At 53.0% G+C, this 22,445-nt stretch overlaps 1 protein-coding gene across 1 annotated transcript; it reads left to right on the top strand.

Moving 5' to 3' along the window:
- The first annotated feature begins 1,049 nt into the window (after positions 1-1,049).
- Positions 1,050-22,399, top strand: HPCAL4 (hippocalcin like 4). The gene is made up of 4 exons (XM_088154007.1): positions 1,050-1,258; positions 13,322-13,491; positions 14,103-14,318; positions 14,752-22,399. Exons 2-4 carry the CDS (start codon positions 13,330-13,332, stop codon positions 14,947-14,949), a joined length of 576 nt encoding a protein of 191 aa, XP_088010133.1. The 5' UTR covers positions 1,050-1,258; positions 13,322-13,329; the 3' UTR covers positions 14,950-22,399.
- Positions 22,400-22,445: the final 46 nt, after the last annotated feature.

Genomic DNA, 22,445 nt, shown 5'->3' with positions numbered 1-22,445 from the left:
ACTTTGGGAGTTGGTAAACAAGAGGCTTCTGCTCCAGTGAACTCAGTGCAACTGCGTGGCCCAGAGAGAGCAGCAGGAACGTCCTGCCAGTCAACAGACGAGGAGGAGGAATGGAAAGGTTGGGCTACGAAGGGTCCTTGGCTCTGAGCAGCGGGGCAGCCCCCAGAGGACAGGGGTAACAGGCACACACATCTCCCAGGGCAAAACCAAAGAATGGCTCGCAAGGGGCAAGTTCAGCCACTGTGATTCACAGCCCCGCTCTACGGCTGGGGCGCCAGCACACCTGCAGAGACCACCCTGCCCCTCCTGGGCTCCCCCCCCAGCTGAAGGTTACATGAGAAAGCTCTTTCTAGCGGAAAACTATTGCAATGTTTTAAAAATTGGAAGCCGGCATGCTGCACGGGAAACCGCTAGCCAGCCCCAGCGCTCTCTTTATCGTCAACAGTCCTGCAAAATGAGTCCTCTAAATTTTCTCAGAAAAAGGTCAAAGTGAGCAAGAGAGGGAGGGGGCTGCGGCAAGGAGCCCTCAGGTAAATCTGGGCCGCCTCTCCGCCCCCCCGCCCGCCATCTTGTGAACAGGCAACCCGCCTCGCAGGAGCGCCCACGGCCCGCTGTCCCCGCGGCGGCCGAGCCCGACCCCGCCGACCAGGCTCGGCGGCCCCCTGGCTTCTGTGGAAGGCGGCGCCCCCACAGCGAGGAGCCGGCCGTCCAGCCGCCTCCTCGCCGCTCCCGCCTTCCTGCAAACTTCCACGCGCCCCAGAAAGGCTTCCCCGCTTCGGGGCTGCAGGCGAGGGCAGCCTGCTCCGCGCCTGGCCGCTGGGCGCGCGAGCCCGCGGGCGGCGACCCTCCGCCCGCTGCGGGCTCGGCCGAGCGCGACCCTCTTCGTCTCTCCCGCGGCGGCGGGGGCGGGAACCAGGCGGGGCGGGAACCAGCCGGAGCCCCGCCGGGAGCGAAAGCGGGGATGACTGCCACTCGGCGCAGCCAATGGGGCTGAGCGCGAAGCCGGCGGACGGCGGGCGCCCTCCCTCCTCCGGCCGGGCGAGCCACATTCTGATACAAGGGGAGGCGGGGAAGGAAGGTGGCGAAGGCGGTGGCGGCGCAGGTGGGGCTCCAGGCGGCGGAGGCTCCTCCTCCCGCTTCCCGGTGGAGCGCCCGCTGCTCGCCTGCTCCCGCGGCTCCCGCTCTGCGTTGGGCGCGCACTCCCGGAGAGGGCAGGCAGCCGGCCGAGCGACCGAGCGACCGACCCGCGCCCTGCAAGGTGAGCCGCCGCGGCGCCGCCCGGGGGAGGGAGGGAGGGGAGGGGGCGGCGCGCTTCGGGAGGTTGGGAGATGCTGTTTGGCGCAGTTCTGCCGCCCCCGGGATCTCTGCCGGTGGGCCCCCATCCGGGGGGGGCGCGCCGCGGGCAAAGGTGGCAGCGGAGCCGTCTTCTCGTAGGGCTCCTGCGGATTCCTGCCTGAGAGCTCCGCTCGACAGCGCCTCCATCCCGGGGGTGGCTGGGCGGGTGGGCGCGGCGCGGCGCGGCGGAGCGCCGGGCCGAGGGAGGAGGAAACGCTCTGCGAAAGCTCCGGGAGCCTCGTGCCTTTAGGCTTCCTCGGCCGTTCTGGAGCGGAGTGATGGAACGCGAACCAGGCGCTGCCCTCTGGCTCAGGTGAAGCCGGGAGGTGTGAAGCGGTTCCTTTTCACACGCGTCTCCCTCGTCGCTCCTCCCCCCCGAACTCCGTGGGCCTCCATCCATAAACCTGCCTGCCCGGCACTCCCCCCCCCCCCGTTACACACATCCTTTTCAGCGAGTCAGTGTCTGATCTTATGAAATCTCTGACTGGCACCGGGGGGGGGGGGTGGCTGGGTGCAGGGTGAGGCTCCTGCCTTTGCAAACCGGCAGATGGGGAGGAGCAGGCAAGGAAGCTGCGGTGTTGCCTCCTCTCAACCGAGAAAGAGAAATGGCAGGTCTGACTGTTCTCTGAAGTGGGGGGAGGAGGAGGGGCATTTTTCTACTTTCCACCTAATTTTTAAAGGCACCTAGAGAAGGAAGATGCTGACTTTTGACCATAACCTGCTTCTCTGCATCCAAACGGTTACCCACCTCCCGGCCCCCAAAGGTTCTCCTTGATCCATCAGGGTCTTTGCAATTGTTGGCCAGGCAGAGGGAGGTGATAAAAAGGCTCTTGCTGTGTCCAATGAGGGCAGGGTGAGCAAGCCCTTCTCATCACACATGCACCCGCACTCCCCCCATGGGGGCAGGAGGCTCCTGGGGGTAGCAAGCAAATGGGTCTTGGTGTCTAAAATCCACATGCCTGCATTTCCCAGGATCAACATGTTGAAGCCCCAAAGCTCCAGCCCCCTTGGAGATTCAGCTTGTACCCAGCCCAAAGAGGGAAGCAGAGCAAGCCCCTTAGACAGGATGGACCTCAGTCTTTGCTGATGGAGCTGACCTGAATGGGATGCTGTGTGGACAAAGAGCCTTGGCGCCTATCTTTATAAGAGATCAAGCCAACTGCCTGCCACCCTGGGCCCTATTAATGGACTGGACTGAGGGACTGATTGCCCCCCTGGGCTGTCTTTGGGTCAGGAACTGGAAGAGCCAGTCAGGCCGTTCACTGGGAGGGGGCAGATGTGGGTCTGCTCTCCTCAGGCCTGCCTTTGCAAGTCAGCATCTTATCCAGCAAGATGGGGTTGAAAGTTGTAGTCTGTGTAAGGAGGAAGCCATGGGTTCAGCGGTGGAACAGTTGGAAACCCCTGGTGTGGGCTGAGCCCATATGGGCCAAACACCTTGTTTTGCAAGTGGTTGTGCAGGAGGACTTTCCACTGGATGTATTCACAAGCACACTTAAATGGACCGGATACGAATCTGAGCCAGCTGCATTCACCCAACGTAGCCAGCTTGGTTGTGTTTTGGAGGGGGCTCAGTGAGTGGACCCACACCACTGTATTTAGTTTCTGATTCAGTGGTTTATGTGAACCCAGAGAATAACCATGGTAAGAACACTAACGTAGCCTAAGTTTAGGTGTGTATTGGGCACCAGATTATTTGGATTTTCTTCCTTCCACACCCAAAGCTCTCTTGCTCTCTTGCATTCACTGAGCCTTTAACGTGGCCTCCCCCCCCCCCCCCCCCGAGTCTGTGAGATCGCTTGATGTTTCTGGGCACAGGCTGGGAAAGGCCAGATTAGAAAACAGAGCAAGAAAGGAGTCAGCAGGAGTGCGGGGGTGGGCAAGTAAGAGAGGAGGGGGAAAGAGGTCCACTTGATAAAAATTTTTCTCCTTGAGTTTCGGGACGGATTCCTGTAGGTCTGCAGAGGGACGTCAGTTGTCCAGCAAATGACGGGCAGCAGCCGGAGTAGGAGGTCCTTTTGGACCCATTTTCTAGTGTTCAGAACATCTTGCAAGCACGATGAGATCAGTGTTGTTTTCCCCTGTGGCAAAGTGAAGGGGGCGGAGTGTTTCATGGCTCCTGCTGTGAATGCACGGCAGTCCTAAGGGTGTCATAGCTCAGCTCTTTCTTGCCAAAAAGTATCCAGCACCCCAAGAGGATGGACACGGCCCGCCTCTAGCGCTCCACAGCGCAGGACATGGAATAATGGGCTGAAGTGACAGGAAGGCAGATTCCAACCAAGTGTTGGGGAAAAAATTCCTAACGGGAAGGGCCGTTTGAGAGCAGGACCAGTTCCCAGAGAGGCCACGGCGTCCCCTTCCCTGGGTGGGTTCGAGCAAAGGCTGGACAGCCATCTGTCAGGGCTGGTGGAATGGGGTCCCCTGCACTGAGCAAGAGGGTGGACTCGCTGGTCTCAAAGGGCCCTTCCACTCTCAGGTTGATTCTGAGATGACTGATCTGGAGTGGAAAGTCAGAAGGAGTCTAAGAAGAAGCAGACTAGCACCTTTCCCCGCTAACGGATTATCAAAAGGCACACGCTTCCATGAGTTGCAGCTACCTGCAGGCGCTACCCGACTCCTCGTGATCTTGGGCTACCGCAGACCGAAACAGCTCTCCTCCTACAGTGGTTTGAGGCAGACTCTTCTGTTTCCAGCCAGCCTTTGGACATGCTGGATGAAGACTGTGTCAGTGGGCGCCCAGGGCTGATCTTGTCATTTGAAGAATTTGCCTCTTGCACTAAGAGGTGCTGGCTCCCCTTTCGTAGGCCATCTCCTGGGGTTGGGGTCCCTCTCATCCAAGGTGAGGTAGTCAGCCTCAGGTAGGGACGTTCCTGTGTCTGATGGAGATTCTGTCTCAAGCGGAGCTCGGTGGCATGACTTTTCTTACCCTCACGGCCTGCTTTTGGCTTAAGTTTCTGTCCTTCGTGATTATGGAGAAAACATTCAATAAGCAAAGAAGGCCAAGAAAGGGAATCTCTGGTTAAATCTCAGGGCTCTGAGCTGTGGAGCTTTGCGTGCCGCTGAAGGCCCGCTTTGTGGCCCTGTTCCCAGACCTTCCCTCCCGGTCTCAGAACACTGTACAAACGGCCACTGGGAGGAACGACACCACTTACGGCAAAATGACACCTCAAGCAAAGTGGTGTTTGCCATTTGGTTTTGGTTTTTAAAAGCGCTATCTCTAGTTGTAGGGTTTTAAAGGAAGGACAAAAATCCACCCTTACCAGCCCCATTTCTCATTCTCTTGTGGGGAATTATGCAAATGGACGCTCCTTTACATCCCGTTTTCTGTTCCCTTATGCAAAAATTAAGAAAATCAAACTAACCCCCTGCCTGGACCGGCACAGAAAGCCCGTGGGTCAAACAAAAAAGGGGGGGGGCAGTTTCCTTGAGCTCAGTGGAGCTACACCCCAGTGGTGGTGATGCCTGCAGGCTGCCCTTGCCTTCCGAGGGTGGACAAGCGCGCTTGCGCCAAGAAGCGCAACGGGCAAAATGGCGTGGAGCCTGGCAGCCATTCTGGGTGCAGGAGGCATGTTGAAAAATGCAGTGACTTCAGGTGCTGACGGGGAGCTGGAATGCAGCCCAGAGATGTGGGTGTGACGGTCCATCAGGTGAAACTGTTGACTTCAAGAGACCTCGCTGTTGGCGGTATGGAGACAGCGAGGACAGGAACTGGCATCTGGAGCAGTGGCCCCGTCAGGCAGAAAGGAGGGACTCCTAACCATGGTTGTTGGGGACAGCTAGCTGCATCCGTGCTGCGTATCTGTTTCCCTTCCTGGGTGGGTTGCAGAAGGCTGTGGGAGTTCTTGGAGAAGGGCAGTCCCCCCCCCCCCACATATGTGCACATAGATGCCTTCTTAGCAAACAGACATTCCTCGCTTCAATCTTTCAGCGGAAAGCAGCACTCCAAAGCATTTAAGCCTCCAGTTCTGAAAGAGGTTCTCCTAGTCTTGTGCTCGGTTAGCGTTATGGTACTTATACCTCCTTCCATTTTGCTTCCCTTTGTAGCATTGTTGAGAACCCCCAAATAAAGCTAGCCAGAAGTTTGCTTTCAGATCTTTTCCCCAGCTCCATAAGGAGCCTGAGGGTTCAGAGGTGGAAAGCCTCCAGTCCCGTAGGACTTTCGGTAAGGTTTTTTGGGATTGCCTGCTCTGTTTCAGAGGGTGGACACAGTCTTAGGTCGTTCGCAAGGTACGCTTAAGCTTCTGTGAGTCCATCACGTGTCGCTTTATGTTACTGATCAGTCCAGTGCTGCGCTCTTTTGCCCTGAAGAGCGTTTGGTGTAGGCATGACAGCGTTGAGGGAGCCACGGTGGCTATCAAGGCTGTTTGGTGAAGGAGTCCCGGTTGAAACATTCCTGGCAAGTGGGCCCAGCTTCTGCTTGAAAGCGTCCCGTGAAGGAGAGCCCGCCACTTCCCTGAGAAGTAGGCTGCACCATCTTTGGCTCTGCTGAAAAATGGGCCTTGCAAGACGTCAGCAGGTCTTGCAAAATGGCAGCGACTTCTTGCCTGGAGCTTCAGTAACCATAAGCTACTAAGTAATTTTCTAAAAGTTTGGCAGCTGAAAGAACAAAATTAATCCTTTCCCCCAGTTGAGAAAAAAAGCGATGCTCCCTTTCCTTTCTGTTTCCTTTGTGGTAAGTTTGGTCCCGACAGAGCCAAAGCTCTACGGCCGGCTGCCAGTTTGTTATTTCTCTTCCTCCCCTGAACTGGCTGCTTGAGGCTCTTCCCAGAGAGGATTAAAGCGAGGTCTGCTGGAGAGGAGGGCTGGGCTCTCTCCCTTGCCGTGGGGCACAAGCATCCCTCGGCAGCTTGGCTTGTTTTGAGACTTTGGGGAGACGGGGGCTGCTTGAGGCTCTCGGAGGACCCATCTCATCCTACTTTGGGAGGGTCCGTGTGTTTTCTGAATGTTTCTGTGGCGTTGGAGAAGGGCGTCCATGGCTCTTTTTGCTTGGTCATAAAAGATAGTCAGCGGGGAGAAGAAGGCAGAGATGCGCATGGATGAAAGGGCCAGTCGGCCAGTCGCTTCAGGGAGGACGTTTGCTGCTGCTGTTGCTGGGGACAATCTCACGACGGTGCAGCGGTTGCCATGACAGCCACAGCATCCGTTGCCATGTGCAGCAGAGGAAGGGGGCAGTGAAATGACTGCTCTTCCGTTCTCTGCCCTCCGAAAATCATCCACGACTATCCAGTCTGGGAGAGATGAGGAGGCCGAGGGTGCAAAGCAGCTGTCAGTTAGCTGAGCCTTAAAGAGCAACTCGTTTCCGGTCTCATTAGACTTTGTCATAGCAGACAACCCTTCCAACAAAATTAGTCCGAGAGATCCACCGGGGTGCAGTGGTTAAGGAGCGGAGGAAAATGGGGGAAGGTATGTTTAAGTCTGCCCCGGAAGTTCCCCCCATGACTTTGGGCCACTCAGTGCCTCTTGACCCACCCCACTTTGCAGGGTTGTTGTCTGGGGCAAGAATTGCAGAAGCGAGTGCGATACGTGTGGCGCCTGTGCCTCTGGAAGGAAGGTGGGATGGACTGAAGCGATGCCCCCCTCCCCCAGATAAAGAGGTGCCTGGTGAAACACAGTAGGAGCGAAGAGATACGACGTTTGGGGCGCAAGGGCAGCACAAGACTTCTGGGAGGACAGACCGTCTTCAAAGTACAAGGGCAAGTTTCCCCATGACCGTCAACAGAACTCTCTGCTAGCCTAATGTACAGAGAGAGGGGAATAGTGAAATGGCTTTTTCTCTTCCTTTACATTTTTAAAAAGTTAATTGTAGCCTGCAAAGCAGTACAGTGTACTTTAAGCATTTACACCTGTTTTTGTACTTGTAAAATAGACTTTCCATGAGCCTTAAGGCTGGTTAATTTGGGTTTGGAAACATCATTGCTCTCCCCCCACCCCCACCCCCATTCCGGTATTGCGCTTTCCTAGTCATTCAGTCACTGGGCCCCACGCAGGATTGAATGAATGGGACTCAGTGAGGATCCCGTCTCTTTAATAGCAAGCCCCGGGTTGCACAAAGCAATGAAAAAAAAACTGTGTGTCTGAGCATGTACAGATTTCATTTCACATACAGGCAACTCAACTTTGGCCACATATAATACTTACTTACTTACTTACTTACTTACTTACTTACTTACTTACTTTATTTATTTATTTATTTGATTTATCTCTGCCCATCTCCCCCTAATGGGGGACTCTGAGTGGCTCACATGATCCATTAAAACAATAAATATATATAAAATTACAGAAAGCATAAAAACTATACACAGCATTATCAAAAAAGAGAAAGTCCAAGAGGCTGATGGTTCCCAGAGCTGCAGATGAAAGGCTTCTAAGGAACTAGCCATCCCCACACTTGATGCCTTCCCTCCCCACCCCAGGCCAGATGGCAGAGCCAGGTCTTCAAAGCCCTCCAGAAGGCCAGGAGTGTGGGGCCGATTTCACCTCTGGGGGCAGGATATTCCAAAGGGCGGGACCACAGCCGAGAAGGCCCGCCTTCTGGACCCTGCCAGTCGAAGTTCTTTCACTGAGGGGGTCCGAAGCATGCCCTCTCTATGCGATCGGGTGGGACAGGTTGAAGTCATAGGAGAGAGGCAGTCCCTTAGGTAACCTGGCCCCATGCCATGTAGGGCTTTAAAGGTGATAACCAACACCTTGAATTGGACCCGGAAGCAAACTGGCACCCAATGCAGCTTGCGGAGCAGCAGCATTACATGGGCCCTTCTTGGGGCTCCAAAAATAGCCCGCGCGGCTGCATTCTGGACCAGCTGAAGCTTCCAGATACTCTTCAAGGGTAGCCCCATGTAGGGTGCATTGCAGTAGTCTATCTGGGAGATAACAAGGGCGTGAGTGACCATTCGAAGGGCATCCCAATCCAGGAAAGGGCGTAACTGGTGCACAATCCAGAGCTGTGCAAAAGCCCTCCTGGCCACGGCTGCCAACTGATCTTCGAGCGGGAGCCATGAGTCCAGGAGGACCCCCAGATTACACACTGGGTCTTCTGGGGCAGTGCTACCCCATCCAGCACCAAAGATGACAAAGTCCTGGATACAGAGGAGCCATTAACCCACAGCCACTCCTGCAGCAGTTCAAGGTTTGGACGGGAATGTTTTTCCTCTTGCTACTTGGGAGCCTGCTGGATTTTTTTTTTTTTTCCATTTGCCCTGGATTATTAGGAAAAAGATCAGACTTCTTTCTTGCAAAGTACTGAGTTATGTATTTCTTTCACTTTTTTGTTAAAGTGCTTTTAAAAAATAAAATTTAAAAAAATATTTCTTGCAATGCCTTTGCAAAAATGGCTCAAGCAGTGAGACCTGCAGTATTGCCCAGAATTACAGAGAGCGGTTCTTCGCATCCTACGGAATGATCATCCAGAACTTGCCATCACAAGGCAGGGGGATTGCCCCCGGAAGGATAAGGGGAATCGGTGATTATTAGGCATGGTGCTGAAATGAAACATCCAAGTTCAGGGGCAGTATTTCTTCAGCCCTCACTTGCTGAAGAACCACAGTCAGGAGGAAGCTGTTCTCTTCATATTTTGCTGCTGGACCCCATGGAGACCAGGCGCTTCTGTCTGTTCCAAAAGGGTGCTTCTTAGGACAATCCTTTTTCTGTAGACAAAATTCCACGCTACGCCCTTTCTGCACCACTTGCATGTGGCTGGGTACTTGTGGAATGCTGCATGAAACAAGCTGCTATGGCCCTTGGTGGGCGGTAAAGAAAGAACTGGGATTCCTGCCCTTCTCGCTGCCTGCTGGCACAACGGGGCCCAGGCACTTTCGGGAACAGAAGCCTGACAAGAAAAACAAAATCTCCCAGCCCTTGACTTCTATGAAGGTCAAAAGAAATGTGCCTTTTGAGAGGGAACGGTAGTTGTCAGTTCCTTGGCCCCGAAAGGAGAGAGTGGAAGAGAAACTGACCCAAGAACTGGAGGCATTAGTTCAGCACCAGCTTTCCTTTTGCAAAGTGGGACGGGCACCTCCACGGAACATGTGTGACTTGCCCTCTGTGTCACCTTCTCCAAAGCCTCCCCCTGATCCTCCAAGCATTTGGGCTTCCAGGGAGCTTGGTCGCTACATGGACATTTCTCCCGGGGATCTGTCTTTGATGGGCCTCCTGTGCTGTGAGTCCAGAGACGCACCCATTTCCTCCAGAGGCTGCTTTACTGGGGTAGGGGCGGGGGAGTAGGAAGCCTGCAATCCTCCAGACTTTGCTGGAGGACAGCAGCCCAGGCAACCTGGCCAGCGGGGAGGATGCTGGAGGAGCTCAGGGTCCCCAAGATTTGGGATTATCCAGGGCTTCCTGCGTCTCAGACAGGTGCTCTTGCCTTCAAATGCAGCTTCGTCTGTTCAGGCAGACTGAAGCTCAGAGCTAAACATGCTGCAGTTCGCTCAGGGCCATCTCACAGTGCTGGCTGTTGGACCTCTCCAGAAGGCAGCTTTGCATGCTCTCAGTTTGCTGCTGGAGTGCAGAACCAGCAATGCAGGCTGCCTGGGTCTTGCTGCCAGTAGGGTCCTTGGTTCTCCATGAACAGCTCCTGTCGTGGAGCTGCACTGTGGTCTGGGGGCAGAGGAGAATAGTCAGGTTCCTGCACCATGCAAAGCACCCACCAAAACTCCCTTTTTGCTGGGCTAATCTGTTGGTACCACAAACTGCCCCAATCGTTTCTGCTCCCAGGGAGAGAGCAGTAAGAACAGACCTGTCAGTCCCTGTGCTCCCCCATCACCTGCACCCCCATCTCAGTTGAGGGCTTGCTTGAAAGCAGTTATCAGTCATTCTTTTCCCTCAGTGAAGCATTCGTGTGAGTCGTCGTCCATAAACGAGCCCCACTGAACAGAAGGTGCTGACCTCCAAGTGACTTGCGTCAGGGGCTTTGTTTGCATTCATTGACCCAGCCAATAGGGCCATACCCACCTTCTCCAGCTGGTCAACCTTATGGTAATGGCAAACCTGCTTTGAAGTGTGAGAGAGGCTCCTCGCTTGAGGAGTTTATGGGGGGGGCAGAGGAATGGAGGCACAGAAGATGGGGAAGGAAGATCCCCTCATTCAGCTTAGGAGGTCTTCTGTGAAAGGTTCTTGCTATAGGGCAGGGGAACCTGTGACCCCTAATGGTTGCTAAACCGCTGGCAAGGGTGGGGGCCCAGATTCCTGCCTTTCATAGAAGGACGAATGCACCCGGAATTTGCATGTACTGGGAGAGTTTGCCTTGGGTGATTTGATGCACTGAGTATTTTCTCAGAAGTCTGGTTATCGCCAGTGGGCTTCCTTAGTGACAAAACTCTGCTCTGCTCCTGCATTATTGCAAGCTGGAAGGCCAAGGTGCAATCTGACACTCACCTACTCCAGAGCAAGGCCTGCTCTCCCCTGCCGAAGATGGGATCCTGCTGTAACAGGATCCAGAAGGTGATCCTGTCCTCCAAGCAGGAACCTGGCAAGCCTTCCTCTGTTCGTAAATGAAGACCAGCTCTTCCCAGCTGGTACCATCCATAGTTTTAATCAGCCAGCAAACAGGGATTGGCTGCAGGGGAAAGGCTGGTGACGGAATGACCCTTGGCCGGGCAGAAGGGCTCCCGGTGCTAGGCAGGACACGATGGAGCGCTCTGACTCCCCAGAATGGGGAGAGCCCCAGAAGGAGGCTTGCCCGGGGTCATAGCTGACTGCTGTGCTATTGGGCAGCTTCCCGTGATCTCTCCTCTCATGACTTTGGCGAATTTGGTCCCGGCCAGCTTTCGAAGCCGCAGAGAAGGAGGCTCCGTCTTTTCCCATGTGGCAGCCCTCCCGGTGCTCGAAAGGCGTTCCAGCCGAGCTTTTGCAGGGAAAGGAAACGCATCGGTCACCTGAGGTTCCTTCCCCAAAGGGAGAAAACTGTGGGTGAGAGAGCCCAGCAGCATGGCTTTAACAGAGGGCAGAGGGTGGCATTTCTCAAGCCTTTTCTCCACTACACGTACCGACAAAATTCCTGCCGCTGGGGTGTGCAAGGGTGACTGCTGGTGTGTATAACCTCTCTTCCCTGCGCCGTTTCCCTCAACAACCATACGCCTCACAAGCCAAAACACAGGGAGGGCTCCAGGTTGCCTGTCTTAACTAGCAGTATCAGCGGTGAGACAAGCAAAGGCTCGCGCCAGCATTTTGGAGAAAGAGGAGAGAAGTGCTGTTTGCGTGCTTCCTGACTGAAGTAAAGAACACGGCTGTCCCGTGTGCAGTTCAGTGAGCAAGACCGTGACATCCAGGGCCGTCTTCGTAACGGCCTTTGTCATTTCTGCTGCTTACTGCAGTGCGAGGGGCAGTGACCGGTACAGCTGGTAGCACCGGTGCCTTTGGGAACTGGGGAAGGAAGATGCAGATTGGCAGCAAAATTCAAATGGCTTCTGCTTGGATATCTTCCTGTATAAACTGAAAAAACTAGACTTCATGATTGGGCCTGAATGAATAAATAAATAACATATATTACAATAATTTGCTCTTATCAGCGTATGCCAGCTCACCCACTTTGGTTGCCAACTTACATGGATGTTTCTTGTGGCAAAGCTTTTAGCAGTGGTGCGAGCCAGTAGCAAAGCGTCATTTGAGTTTCATGGATTTCTGAACTTTTGTCACAGGAATAGAAACTGTTAGTTAAAATGCCGAAAAATCCTTTGCTTTTTTTTTTTTCCTAGGCATATCTAGTGCAGAGACCCCATTTAAGAGGATAATATCTCTGATTATACAGGACTAGGACACTGGCTAGAAGACCAGTGTGCTTTGGGTATGATGTGGGGAAAAATGCATCCTCTGACCACAAGTGCATTCACGATTTGGAAAAATATAACAGTAGACATTTCGAGATGGAGGAAACTAAAATTGTCTTGATTAGGAAGAATTGCAGCTGTTAAAACAAAGATCGAGCAAGGCTTAACTTTCTGTTCCAAAAGATTCCAATATACATTGAAAACAAAGTATTAAATGACTGACGTAAACAGGTAATGAATTACATATGGTCCGATAAAAGACCAAGGATGAAATTTACAGTTTTTCAGGATTCAAAAGAGCAAGGTGGACTGATGGCTCCAAATTTTAAATGATAGAGGTAGTCCTCATTTAATGATTGCCTTATTTATTTATTTAGCTAGCTAGCTAGCCACCTATCTCACTTGCATATGACTCTGGGTGGCATACATAATTAAAACAAAAACTAAATTGGTTTTATCCATTAAAAACTATTAAAAACAAAAAAACTATGTTTAGCAACCGTTTGCAGTTACAATAGTAATGAAAAAGTAACTGTGAACAATCTGTAAAGCAGGTCCATAAAGCAAAGGAAAGCTGAAATAAGATTATAAACACAGTCACTGTTTCACTTAGTGACCACTTTGCTTAATGATCGAGTTGCTGGTCCCAGTTGTGGTTCCTAAACAAGGACTACCCGTATTACTATGCCAGTTGCACAACATGGATTACAGAGGAGATTGTGTCTCCTTATGGCCTGGCCACTCTGTGGAAAAAGCGGGGCTTCCTGATAGTCTAGTATAGAGACCGTTCTCCCGGGCCACACTTTTGGGAAGCATCTTGAGGTAGTGAGTTGTCACCTTGAAGTCAGCAATGCTGCTGTTCAACCTCAAGCAACTGTCACCCAAATGTTGAAGATCAATGTTGCTTTCCTCTCTGCAACATTGGTCAATGGCAAACCTAATGCCAGTGAAGTTGGCTTAATCCCTGAACAATGTGGACTATTTGCTCTGTGTGGTCATTTCTTCTTGCATGTCTTTCTCCTGCTGTCAGTGGATCACCATTCTGGCTCCTTTTTATTATGATATATGTAGCGTCATCCACAGGAACAGTCCTTTTGATGAGTGACGCGAGTAGGTTCTTCCCCAAGCAGCTCTGAGACCCAGAACAGGCACATGACAGAGGGAGGGAGACAGAGACGCTTGGAGAGTATGTCAGGGCAGTGGCACGGCTGGCACATTTCTCTTTCCAGAACCCACAATGGGGAAGCACAATAGCAAGTTGGCTCCAGAGATGCTGGATGACCTGGTGAGAAGCACGGAATTTAATGAGCAAGAGCTGAAGCAGTGGTACAAGGGGTTTCTGAAAGACTGCCCCACGGGCATCCTCAACCTGGAGGAGTTCCAGCAACTCTACATCAAGGTATGGTATGGAGGGGCTGCTGGGGAGGGGGCGGGGGCGAGGGCATGAGTTAGTGCAACTTTCTTCAACCAGAGCACTCTCTAGATGTATGAACTTCAACTCCCAAAGCTCTCAGAGTAGCCGTAAAGGCTGGGAAATTCTGGTGTCCCATTTTAGGAAAGTTGGGTGAGTACTGTAGATCTAATGAACCTCACTCGACTAATGTAGGCTTATCAGCAAAGCCTCCCATCTGGAGCTCAAGGTGGCCAATTAATTTTATGTACTGTGACGTCAAGTCTGTGAGGCAGATTAGACTGAGAGAGAGTGACTAGCCCAGGGTTACCGAACTTGAACCCAAGACTGTAAATCAATCAGGGCTTTCTCAGTCCTACCGTGTCACATACTGGCTTTGCAAGGGAATGGGGTGGACTCTTCATGTTATTTGTGACATTTTTCTGGAATGAACCTTGGGAAAAGCAACCAAGTAGTAGTTTTTCTGTTCAGGACCAGTTGGATGAAGTTCTCAAGCCATGCGATTCTGCTGCTGGAGTAGCTGCAGGAATTTCGCCCGTGAGTCTCTGTTGCTGGCAGCAACCCTTGTGATGGCCCCTCTCCCATTTTTCCTTTTGCAGTTTTTCCCCTATGGTGATGCGTCCAAGTTCGCCCAGCACGCTTTCCGCACATTTGACAAGAACGGAGACGGGACCATTGACTTCCGGGAGTTCATTTGCGCTCTGTCCGTCACTTCCAGGGGCAGCTTTGAGCAAAAGTTGAATTGGGCCTTCGAGATGTACGACTTGGATGGGGACGGGAAGATCACGCGTTTAGAGATGCTAGAGATAATTGAGGTACTAGAAGTTCTCTTGGATGGATTTCCACCCCAGGCTTGGTGTTCAGAATTAGGTCAGTGCAGGGCTGGCCAAGCTGAAGTCATGTTGCTAAAGTCGCAGCAGATCACCAGTCAAAGGAAACACATTTTTCTACCGCTTTGTAATTTTTTTGCTGTGAACCCATAAAATAGGCTTGATCAAACCCAAAAATCAGGAAAACGTTCCCTGCAATTCCCAGTTGTCCTTTCCTAAGTGAAGAACACAGATAACTGCAATGGTACCCACTTCCACCATGGGGCTGGTCTCATGCTGGTGGTCCTAGCTTCAGATATCCAGAAGTCTATGCATGGTCTACAGCTGTTCATTGCAGAGGGGGGCAGCAAAGCAGGCAGCAGATCTTGTGATCAGTGCTGGAAGAACCATGGCCTCATTTTCCCCATCTGTCTTTCAGGCTATCTACAAGATGGTGGGCACCGTCATTATGATGCGGATGGACCAAGATGGGCTGACACCTCAGCAGCGGGTCGACAAGATCTTCACCAAGATGGACAAGGATAAAGATGACCAGATCAGCCTGGAGGAGTTCAAGGAGGCTGCCAAGAGTGACCCCTCAATTGTCCTCCTGCTGCAGTGCGACATGCAGAAATAGAAGGGTTGGGGCACTAGACACCCTGTCCCCTGCCCAGCTGTGCGCTGTCTTTCCTTTCTCTTTGGGGCTGCAAACCCCCTCTTGGGGGAGGTATGCTGCCTTTGCCCAGATGAATCTGCAAGTGCCTTTCCCACCACTTGCAACATCTGCCCTTCTCGGCACAGCCAGCACAGAGGTCTGGATGACGTCCCTTAGCCTCTCAGCTGGAAGATGTCCATCTCAATCCATTGGCTCCACTCTGGCTGGAGTCGCTGACCTCCTTTTTTCTTCTTGGACATGTGGTGTTTCCAAGACACCGGCAGAAAATCTAACTTTTGATGGCCTGCCTAAATTCAGGTCACCCACACTGCGACAGCTGCAAGGTCTGGTAACCCCAAGGTCCATTCTCTTAAGCTACCAGCCCTTGCTCTTAGGGGTAGGGAAAATCTACCACCACCGCTCTGGTGTGCCCCCGCCCCCACAACAAATCTTTAGAGATATTCTTTTTGATGGCAGGTCCAGGGCTGTGAAGAACACCCCCCCCAAAAAAAACCTGAAAAGAGGAGATGTCCCCTTCCTCCCCTTCCCCCCGTCACTTCCTTCGCTGCCATGACGAGCCAGTGGCGATGCAACCGTTTCTGGCAGTGGGGAGCCTGTGGCGTTTTGTAAATTTTTAAACAGCTATCCCTTTTTTCCCCTTGAGACCAGCGTTTCTTGGACAAATCCTCCTTCTGGGTTTCTGGTAATTCCCACCTCCGGCCAGCCAGGAGGGACCCAGACTGGGGATGGGGGAGCTCTATTCCCACCCTCTAGAAGAGGTTCGGTGGGGGAAGGTTAGCTGAGATCCTGCCCTTCATCTTCTGAAGCAGAGTGACACCGTCCGCTCCTGAACTGACAGTTACAGCTCTTGGTAAAAAGTGTATTTCTGTACTAATCTTATAGTATGTAAAAGTGCAGGTTGTTTTCGTTTTTGCTTCTGCCGATAATTCATTGTAATTAATGGGCTGTAAGCCGTGAATTAATGGGGAGGGAGGAGGAGGCTCTTGCTTTCCCAAGGGCCGGAGAAGGTGTGAAGAGTCTGTGGTTGGTGGAGATTGCGGGATTCTCTGTCTGAAGGGCTCCCAGAAAGAGGAGACGATTGTTGGGTGCTCGGTGCGTTAAAAATAAAGCATTGATGCCGTCAAAGGGCATCGGAGGGAGGGAGCTCTTTCGAAATACAGAATTTGAGCCTCGCCAGAGCCTCGGACTGCTAAGGACAAACATTCCGTTTGGGGACAGACGTCACCTGGTGACAGGTGTAATTAAGTTGCTTTTTATTCTTCCCCCCTTGCGCCCTGGGAGCAAGCCGGGCTTCCAGGGTGAACGGAACAGAGAAGCATGCGCTTGCACACCTGCGTGCGTGCACTTGTGTTCCACACGAAGGCAGGAGAGCGCCCCCACAGCTTTCCGGTGGTTCTGGCAACTCTGATGCCCTTCTCCCCCCCCCCCCATTCTCCCTGCACCCGTAGCATTTAAGGTTTACCATTGAGCAGACTTGCACTGTGATCGATGCCCTGGAGAACTTAGTTTGGGGCAAAGTATGAGCTGGTAAGGTGATTGTAACCCCCTCCCCTGAAAAGTCTAATTAGGGTGGCTAAAGGAAAGGGAGGCTGCTGTTTGGAGGCGCCAGGAAAGGGGGGGTGAGAATCTCGGGCTCTCTTGGGAGGGACGGAACGTCTCGGGCCTCTGAGCGGCCCCCACCCGCGAAGCAGCGGACTAAAGGGGCAGCGGGCCCACGATGGAGCCCCGTTCCAAGAGAGCCGGGGGGCATTTGCTCCCCAGCAGCTTTTGCTGGGTGGGAGGTTAACTGTGGCTTGTCATCTGAACCAAAGGCCTGGTGTTAGTGTGTGGAAGGAAGCAAGCCAGGTTGAATGAAATGGGCTTGTTGTTTAATTGAACTTTTATGGTGGGGGGGGATCTAAAATGGGCGTTTTCAGTTTCTTCTTGGCAGCTCCATCAGTGGGGGCAGGAGACAGATGAGGCAGGGCTTGCCGAGGGTGCCAGGAGGGTTCCACGCGGCTGCCAAGTGCAGCCGCCGTGTGTGCCAAGGCAAACCCCTCCGCTGCCACGTCCTGCCCTTCAGCATCCCATCCTGCACTGAAGATTGTTTCTGGAGATTGTCCTATCTGCTTCTGTGGTTGTGAGTATTGCTGTACTTGTTTAGAAACTGTGAGGTAGGTAGGGGAGTGTGTGTGTGCGTACATGTAAATCTTTTTTTTTAAGTGTTCAAAGGTGTCCTCATTCCAATGGGAGTTTGCAGTTTGGCTTCTTTGAATAAAAAGATGATAAATGGGCTTGGTCCGTGTCTGTGTACAAGGGAGGGGAGGGGAACCCTTGGGTGCCTCCAATCCCACCCCTTTGCCACCTTCCCAGATTTTTTGCGGCAAGAAAAAACATGACGAAACTACAGGAAAATGGGATTGCAGGTGAAAGATGCCAGCATCTGGACCCCCCCCTTTTGCCAGCATAGCTTGTGGGGCAGATGGGGTAGACGCGGCCTTGGCGGGAAGGAGCTCGGTCCTGCTTTGCCCTGCGCTGAGGTGCCACTTGTCTTCGGAGCGGCTGCCTGTCGCCAACCTTTGGCGGGCTGTCCTTCCAAGGAGGGGGAGAGGGCCCTTCGGAGCACCAGCAGAACTGGTTGTCCACCCAAAGCACCCCTGACAGGATAGCGAAGGATTCTGCTCTTTCACACCAAAGCCCCACAAATCCCAGTCCGAGTCTTTTCTTCCAGACTCCTTTGAAGCATTTTGAATGGCGGAGAGGAGGATGGGGATGGGGATGAGGGACCGTGTTTCTTCACAAAGAAGTCGTGCGGTGCCTTGACCCCGGGCCCAGCCGCTTGAGGCATCGGTGGCGCTCCCGCCCCAGTGGCACAGCTCCTTTGGGCCGAGGGCCGCACCGCACACCAGGGTCTGTGCTCCAGCGAGGATTTGGACCCCGGACAAAAGCAAGTTCAATATACTTAAAATTAAAGTATGTTAATTAAATGCAGTTAATATATTTATTCTTTTCCACCATATTAAAAATTACAATGTGGTGGGCCTCTGTAGCGCTGGCAGCCAGCAGTTGTGATAAGGGCAGCCAATTTGGGTGGCGTTCAAAGGGGGCTGGACCGGTTTCTGAAGGATCTGGGCCCCAGAGGCTGCTACTGGCCCCTTCTCCCTCCTGAACCCAGGCAGCTGGCCTTGAGGGCTGGTTGCGGAGAAGGCTGGACAGCTTCCTAAGTGTAGCCAGCTGGCCACGGGTGTCCCTGGATGCTGACGAGGTGGACCGAGGGCCTGTTCCAGTCTTAGCCCCCTTCCGATGTTCTTACCTACCACGCTCTTGGGGCGTCTGTTGCACGGTGGCAGAGCTAGCTGATCAACCCCCTGCTGCTTTTCAGCATAGCAACTGGTTTCTGTGGTCTTGCATCTCCTAAGAGAGGGATGGGCGCCCTCAGTCCTGGGGCAGGGTGGCTCGGTTTGCACAAGAGCTTTATTGACCAGGCCCGGTCAACATCCACACCAGGTGGAAGCTTGGCTACTTTTAACCTGCTGGGTCTCAGGGTCTATGTAAGGCAAGGCCCTTTGGTTTCTTCTGGGTTCAAGGTATAGCACAAGCCACACAAACATGGGTTAACTCAGGGACTAAATGAAATCTCTGAAACCATCATCCCCTTGGTCAACTCCTTAAATTCTTGAAGTTCACAAAAGTGACACTGCCCATCAGGCTGAACTAAGTCATGTCGCTTGTTGAGCCTGTCTCTCTGACAGGTATTTAAAATACGTTAAAGTAATGTAAGCGATGCAATATTTTGGCTAGGTTTGTGCACTGCACTTGCCTCGGTTACTGAATTAACACATGTGCTAAGTGGGTGCAACAGCTGGAATCAACTTTTATCAAACCGGTTCAGTCAACTGGTGCTGTGCGAACCCAGTGGCTGAAGTGTCCATTATACCTGCTGTGACGGTCATAGGCAACAGGCCGGTAGCTTGGGGGGGCAACGGGCCATTCCCCTTCCTAAATCGTCCCCCAGAGGCTAACCTATCGATTCTGGCGTACCTTTTGGCTGGCTACAAGCCTGATGTGGCTGTTTGACATGGGTGGGTGGTGGAAGAGAGGCTGAAGGTTCGATCTGCGTCATCCCCAGGAAAGCTCATCCCCTGTCCTGGCCAGGCTTTGTGGGAAATCCCCCCTCCATATTTCAGGTGTGACTCAGTTCCAAGCGGGGAAGGGCTGCTGTGTGTCAGATGCAAACAGCAGAGGGCGGATTGGGATGTACAAATGAAAGCAAACATCATTTAGAAAGTCATTGTCCAGCCGTGCTCCTCCTGCTATCTGCCACCCACCGAGCATGCGAGAAAAGACCTGCCCACTGCATCTTTCCTGTTAAGGGGGAAGAAACCTCTTGAGCCGGGGGCGACTTGATGCGGCAGCCAAATGGTAAGGCTGCCTTTAGGAATGGGTGAATAGAAATGGACTGACTGCCCTGAGAAGCCCACATTGTTGCTTTGCCCTCTTGAAGCACCAATTCTCCCCACCCCGCTGCCTGACCCGACAACCGAGTCAGATGTTGCTCTCCTATTCCTGAAGTCTGGCACGCTGGCGAGGCAGAAGCGGGCAGGACGGGGGGGGGGAGATTCTCTGGGGCTCCTGGCCACTAGAGGGCCCTGGAAACCACAGAGCTGAACACAGGCGCAAAGAAGGCCAGGTGGCTCCGGGGGAGGGGGCATGTGTGCATTTCTCTAGGTCTACTTGGAGGGAGCTGTTCTGATAGTTAAATACAGTTTCTGCATGTGTCTGTCGTGTCTAGGATGGTACAAACAGCCTTGCAGAGACTCGAGCATCCTGTATCGTCATCAAAAACACCAGCTCTCCTTCAAGATTTATTGCCTCCTGTTGATTCCTCTCCCCCAAATTGTGTTGGCAGATGCAAGATGCAAATGCCCAAAGTACAAGATTCACATGTTGCACTAAGCCAGAGGTTTGCTGTAGCGGCAGATTGAAGGAAGTCAGCCGTTGTGGACTGTAGGGCAAACACCCTTGCAAATCCAAGTATGCTACAAATACATGCGAGGACAGACTGAACTTCAGATATATTTTGCTATGACACAATAAGAAGGAATGAGAGGAATTAATTAATTAAGGATAGCCGACAAACACACTCAAACAGTGGGTAGGTTCACACAATACAGCGATTACTGAATTAACCCTTTTTCTGGGTTTGCATAATATTCACGTGAATGGCATTAGCAGCAGCAGCAGCAAATAGGGCTACACTTGGGTGTTATCCCAGAAGATCCATTGAACGTGAACATTATGTCTTTTTCATACAATATCCATGTCAGAACCCTTGCAATCAGTCACTTGCACTGCTAGTTCGCTTGCTTCGTTTCTGCCATTACAGTAGAGAGGGAGGAAGGGGGGAAAGGTTGGGAGGTGAACCATCAGGCGCAGATGGGCCATTATCTGGCTCTCAGGAACGCCCAAGGTCATATCAACGTGGGAACCGGAGAACATCTTCGACATGCGCAAGAGAGATTCAAAGACCAAAAGGGGAGAGGAATGGGAGTGGGTAAAACTAGGTTTTGGTGCACGCGGGACAGCTCCAGCTATGCTTCTAGAGCCATGCACTACTTTCCAATAAATGAACTTTCCTTTGAACCTGCATTGGCTTCAATGAGAGTTGCTTTCACTGGGAATGGAGTACCACAGTTCTTGCAATCCACGTGATTTCCAAGGATTAAGAATCTGGGATTTGCAGAGAGCCACTGGCTTCCTTCTAGAGCCTTCTGCTGCAGGGCAGGGTGAAGAGGCAGAGGGCGTGTGCGTGCATGTCTGTGTGCTGTGGATTGGTGGTGGGGAAGGGGTAGTTCCGGCAGAATCACCCCATTCAGAGGTCCCCCAAACCAGCTCGAGGTGGTCCTGCTTTCCTCTGAATTCTTGCAGCGACGCCTTCCCGTCTCCAGAAGGCAGCCTGGCTTTTCCTGGAGCTGGGAGACCCCGTGGCTGAGTTTGTCCGGGCAGGCGTTTGTGGGGAATGGCCTGGATGGGGAGCCCCAGAGCTGCCCTCAAGGCTCCAGGTCAGGCTGTCTAGGGGGAGCAAAGAGGCCGGCCAAGGCCCAGTGCCGATGCGGCATTCGGGCGAAATTCAGCTTCCCGGTAAGACCGGCTCGCTTCCCTAACAAGCATTGGCTCGTTAGGCTTTTCCCCTCCAGGACCGTTTCCTGAGGATCCCCTGGTCTGCGGCCCAAGCGCCACCCTGTGAGGAGGCTGGGCCAGAGCCCCAGAGGGGGGACCTTCCGATGCTGTGGCGGGTTTGCACCTGCAGCAGCTGTTGCTTGGGACACCGTTTAGAGTCGCCTGGACCAGGATGGGTTATAAATGCACGAAAGGTAGAACAGAGGCACCAACCGCTACACCACACCGGCCAAAGCGGAGGAGAGGAGCGTTGCAGGAGCGACCGAGCGAGAGGGTCTAAGGGAGCTGCCGTGGCCAGGGAGCCTCTCTCTGGCTAAAATGACGCAGGGCAATACTCCTGCGCTGCCTCTTTCTGGGAACCGCGATTCTGGACCACCGTAACCAGAGCTCTGCCCTTCCCCAGCCACACAGGGAGGGTCTTAGGGGCTTTTTCAGCATGTGCAACATCCTTTCTCTTAATGGCTAATTAGGTGCATTATAATCTGTACAGTCACATCTTTAAATTCAAGCTCAAGTCTTTAAACTGGATTAGACCCAAACCCCATCGGGTCTACCTTCCAGTCTTTTGGGAAACTAACAAGCAGGGCGGCTGTGCCAGGGCGCCCCCCCCCCCAATTTCCCAGGGCATGGAGCTGAGCATCCTTTCTCCTGAGTGCCATTGAGGCCACAAGCCTTGGCTAGCCTGTGGCGATTGGGGGATCAGTCAACCAAGGGATGGCAACGCAAGGCACCTCCTCCCAGGAGGGGGTACAAGCCTGGGAATGCCTGACCCCTCAGGAGTAATTGGGGGGCCAGGGGAGTCTACTACTGAGAGGATGTAGACAATTTGTAAAAGTAAGTGAACCTGTTTAAACCCCCCCCCCTTTAGCTGTTCAGTAGAAGTCCATTTGTTCCACTGTTTATGTGTTAACCAAGATCTCCCCACCCCCACCCCATTCCACCTAGAAAAGGGATTTGTTTCTGGCAGCAATAAAGGGCCCCTAAAATCAGGAGGTGATGCAAGACAGCCTTCTCTTCCAGGAATCGGTCAAAACTTGGCCGGAGTTGGTGGTTCCTGACTGTCTGGCATTCGGCTCCCGCAGGAGCCTGCACTGAGTCCCGAGAGGGATGTCCCTGGTCCCGTTTCATCCCACTGCGTGCCATTTTACATACCACCTTGAATGTGGGCCTTCTATCTCCCAGGCTGTTCAACTCCAGGCTCCTTGTTGCCCCTCCCTAGGGCAGCACCCTCTGCGGATCCACTGCACCTCTGCCCCCACCCCAATTGGGGCTCCCCACAGATTTCGTGGGTCTGTGAG

This window comes from Python bivittatus, unplaced genomic scaffold (genome assembly GCF_059951505.1).
Source record: "Python bivittatus isolate LINGU-HERP-01145 unplaced genomic scaffold, Pbiv_v1 ctg000040_np1212, whole genome shotgun sequence".
NCBI classification, from domain to species: domain Eukaryota; kingdom Metazoa; phylum Chordata; class Lepidosauria; order Squamata; family Pythonidae; genus Python; species Python bivittatus.
Note: the sequence above shows the minus strand (reverse complement) of the source record. Positions and strands in the feature narration are given on the sequence as shown.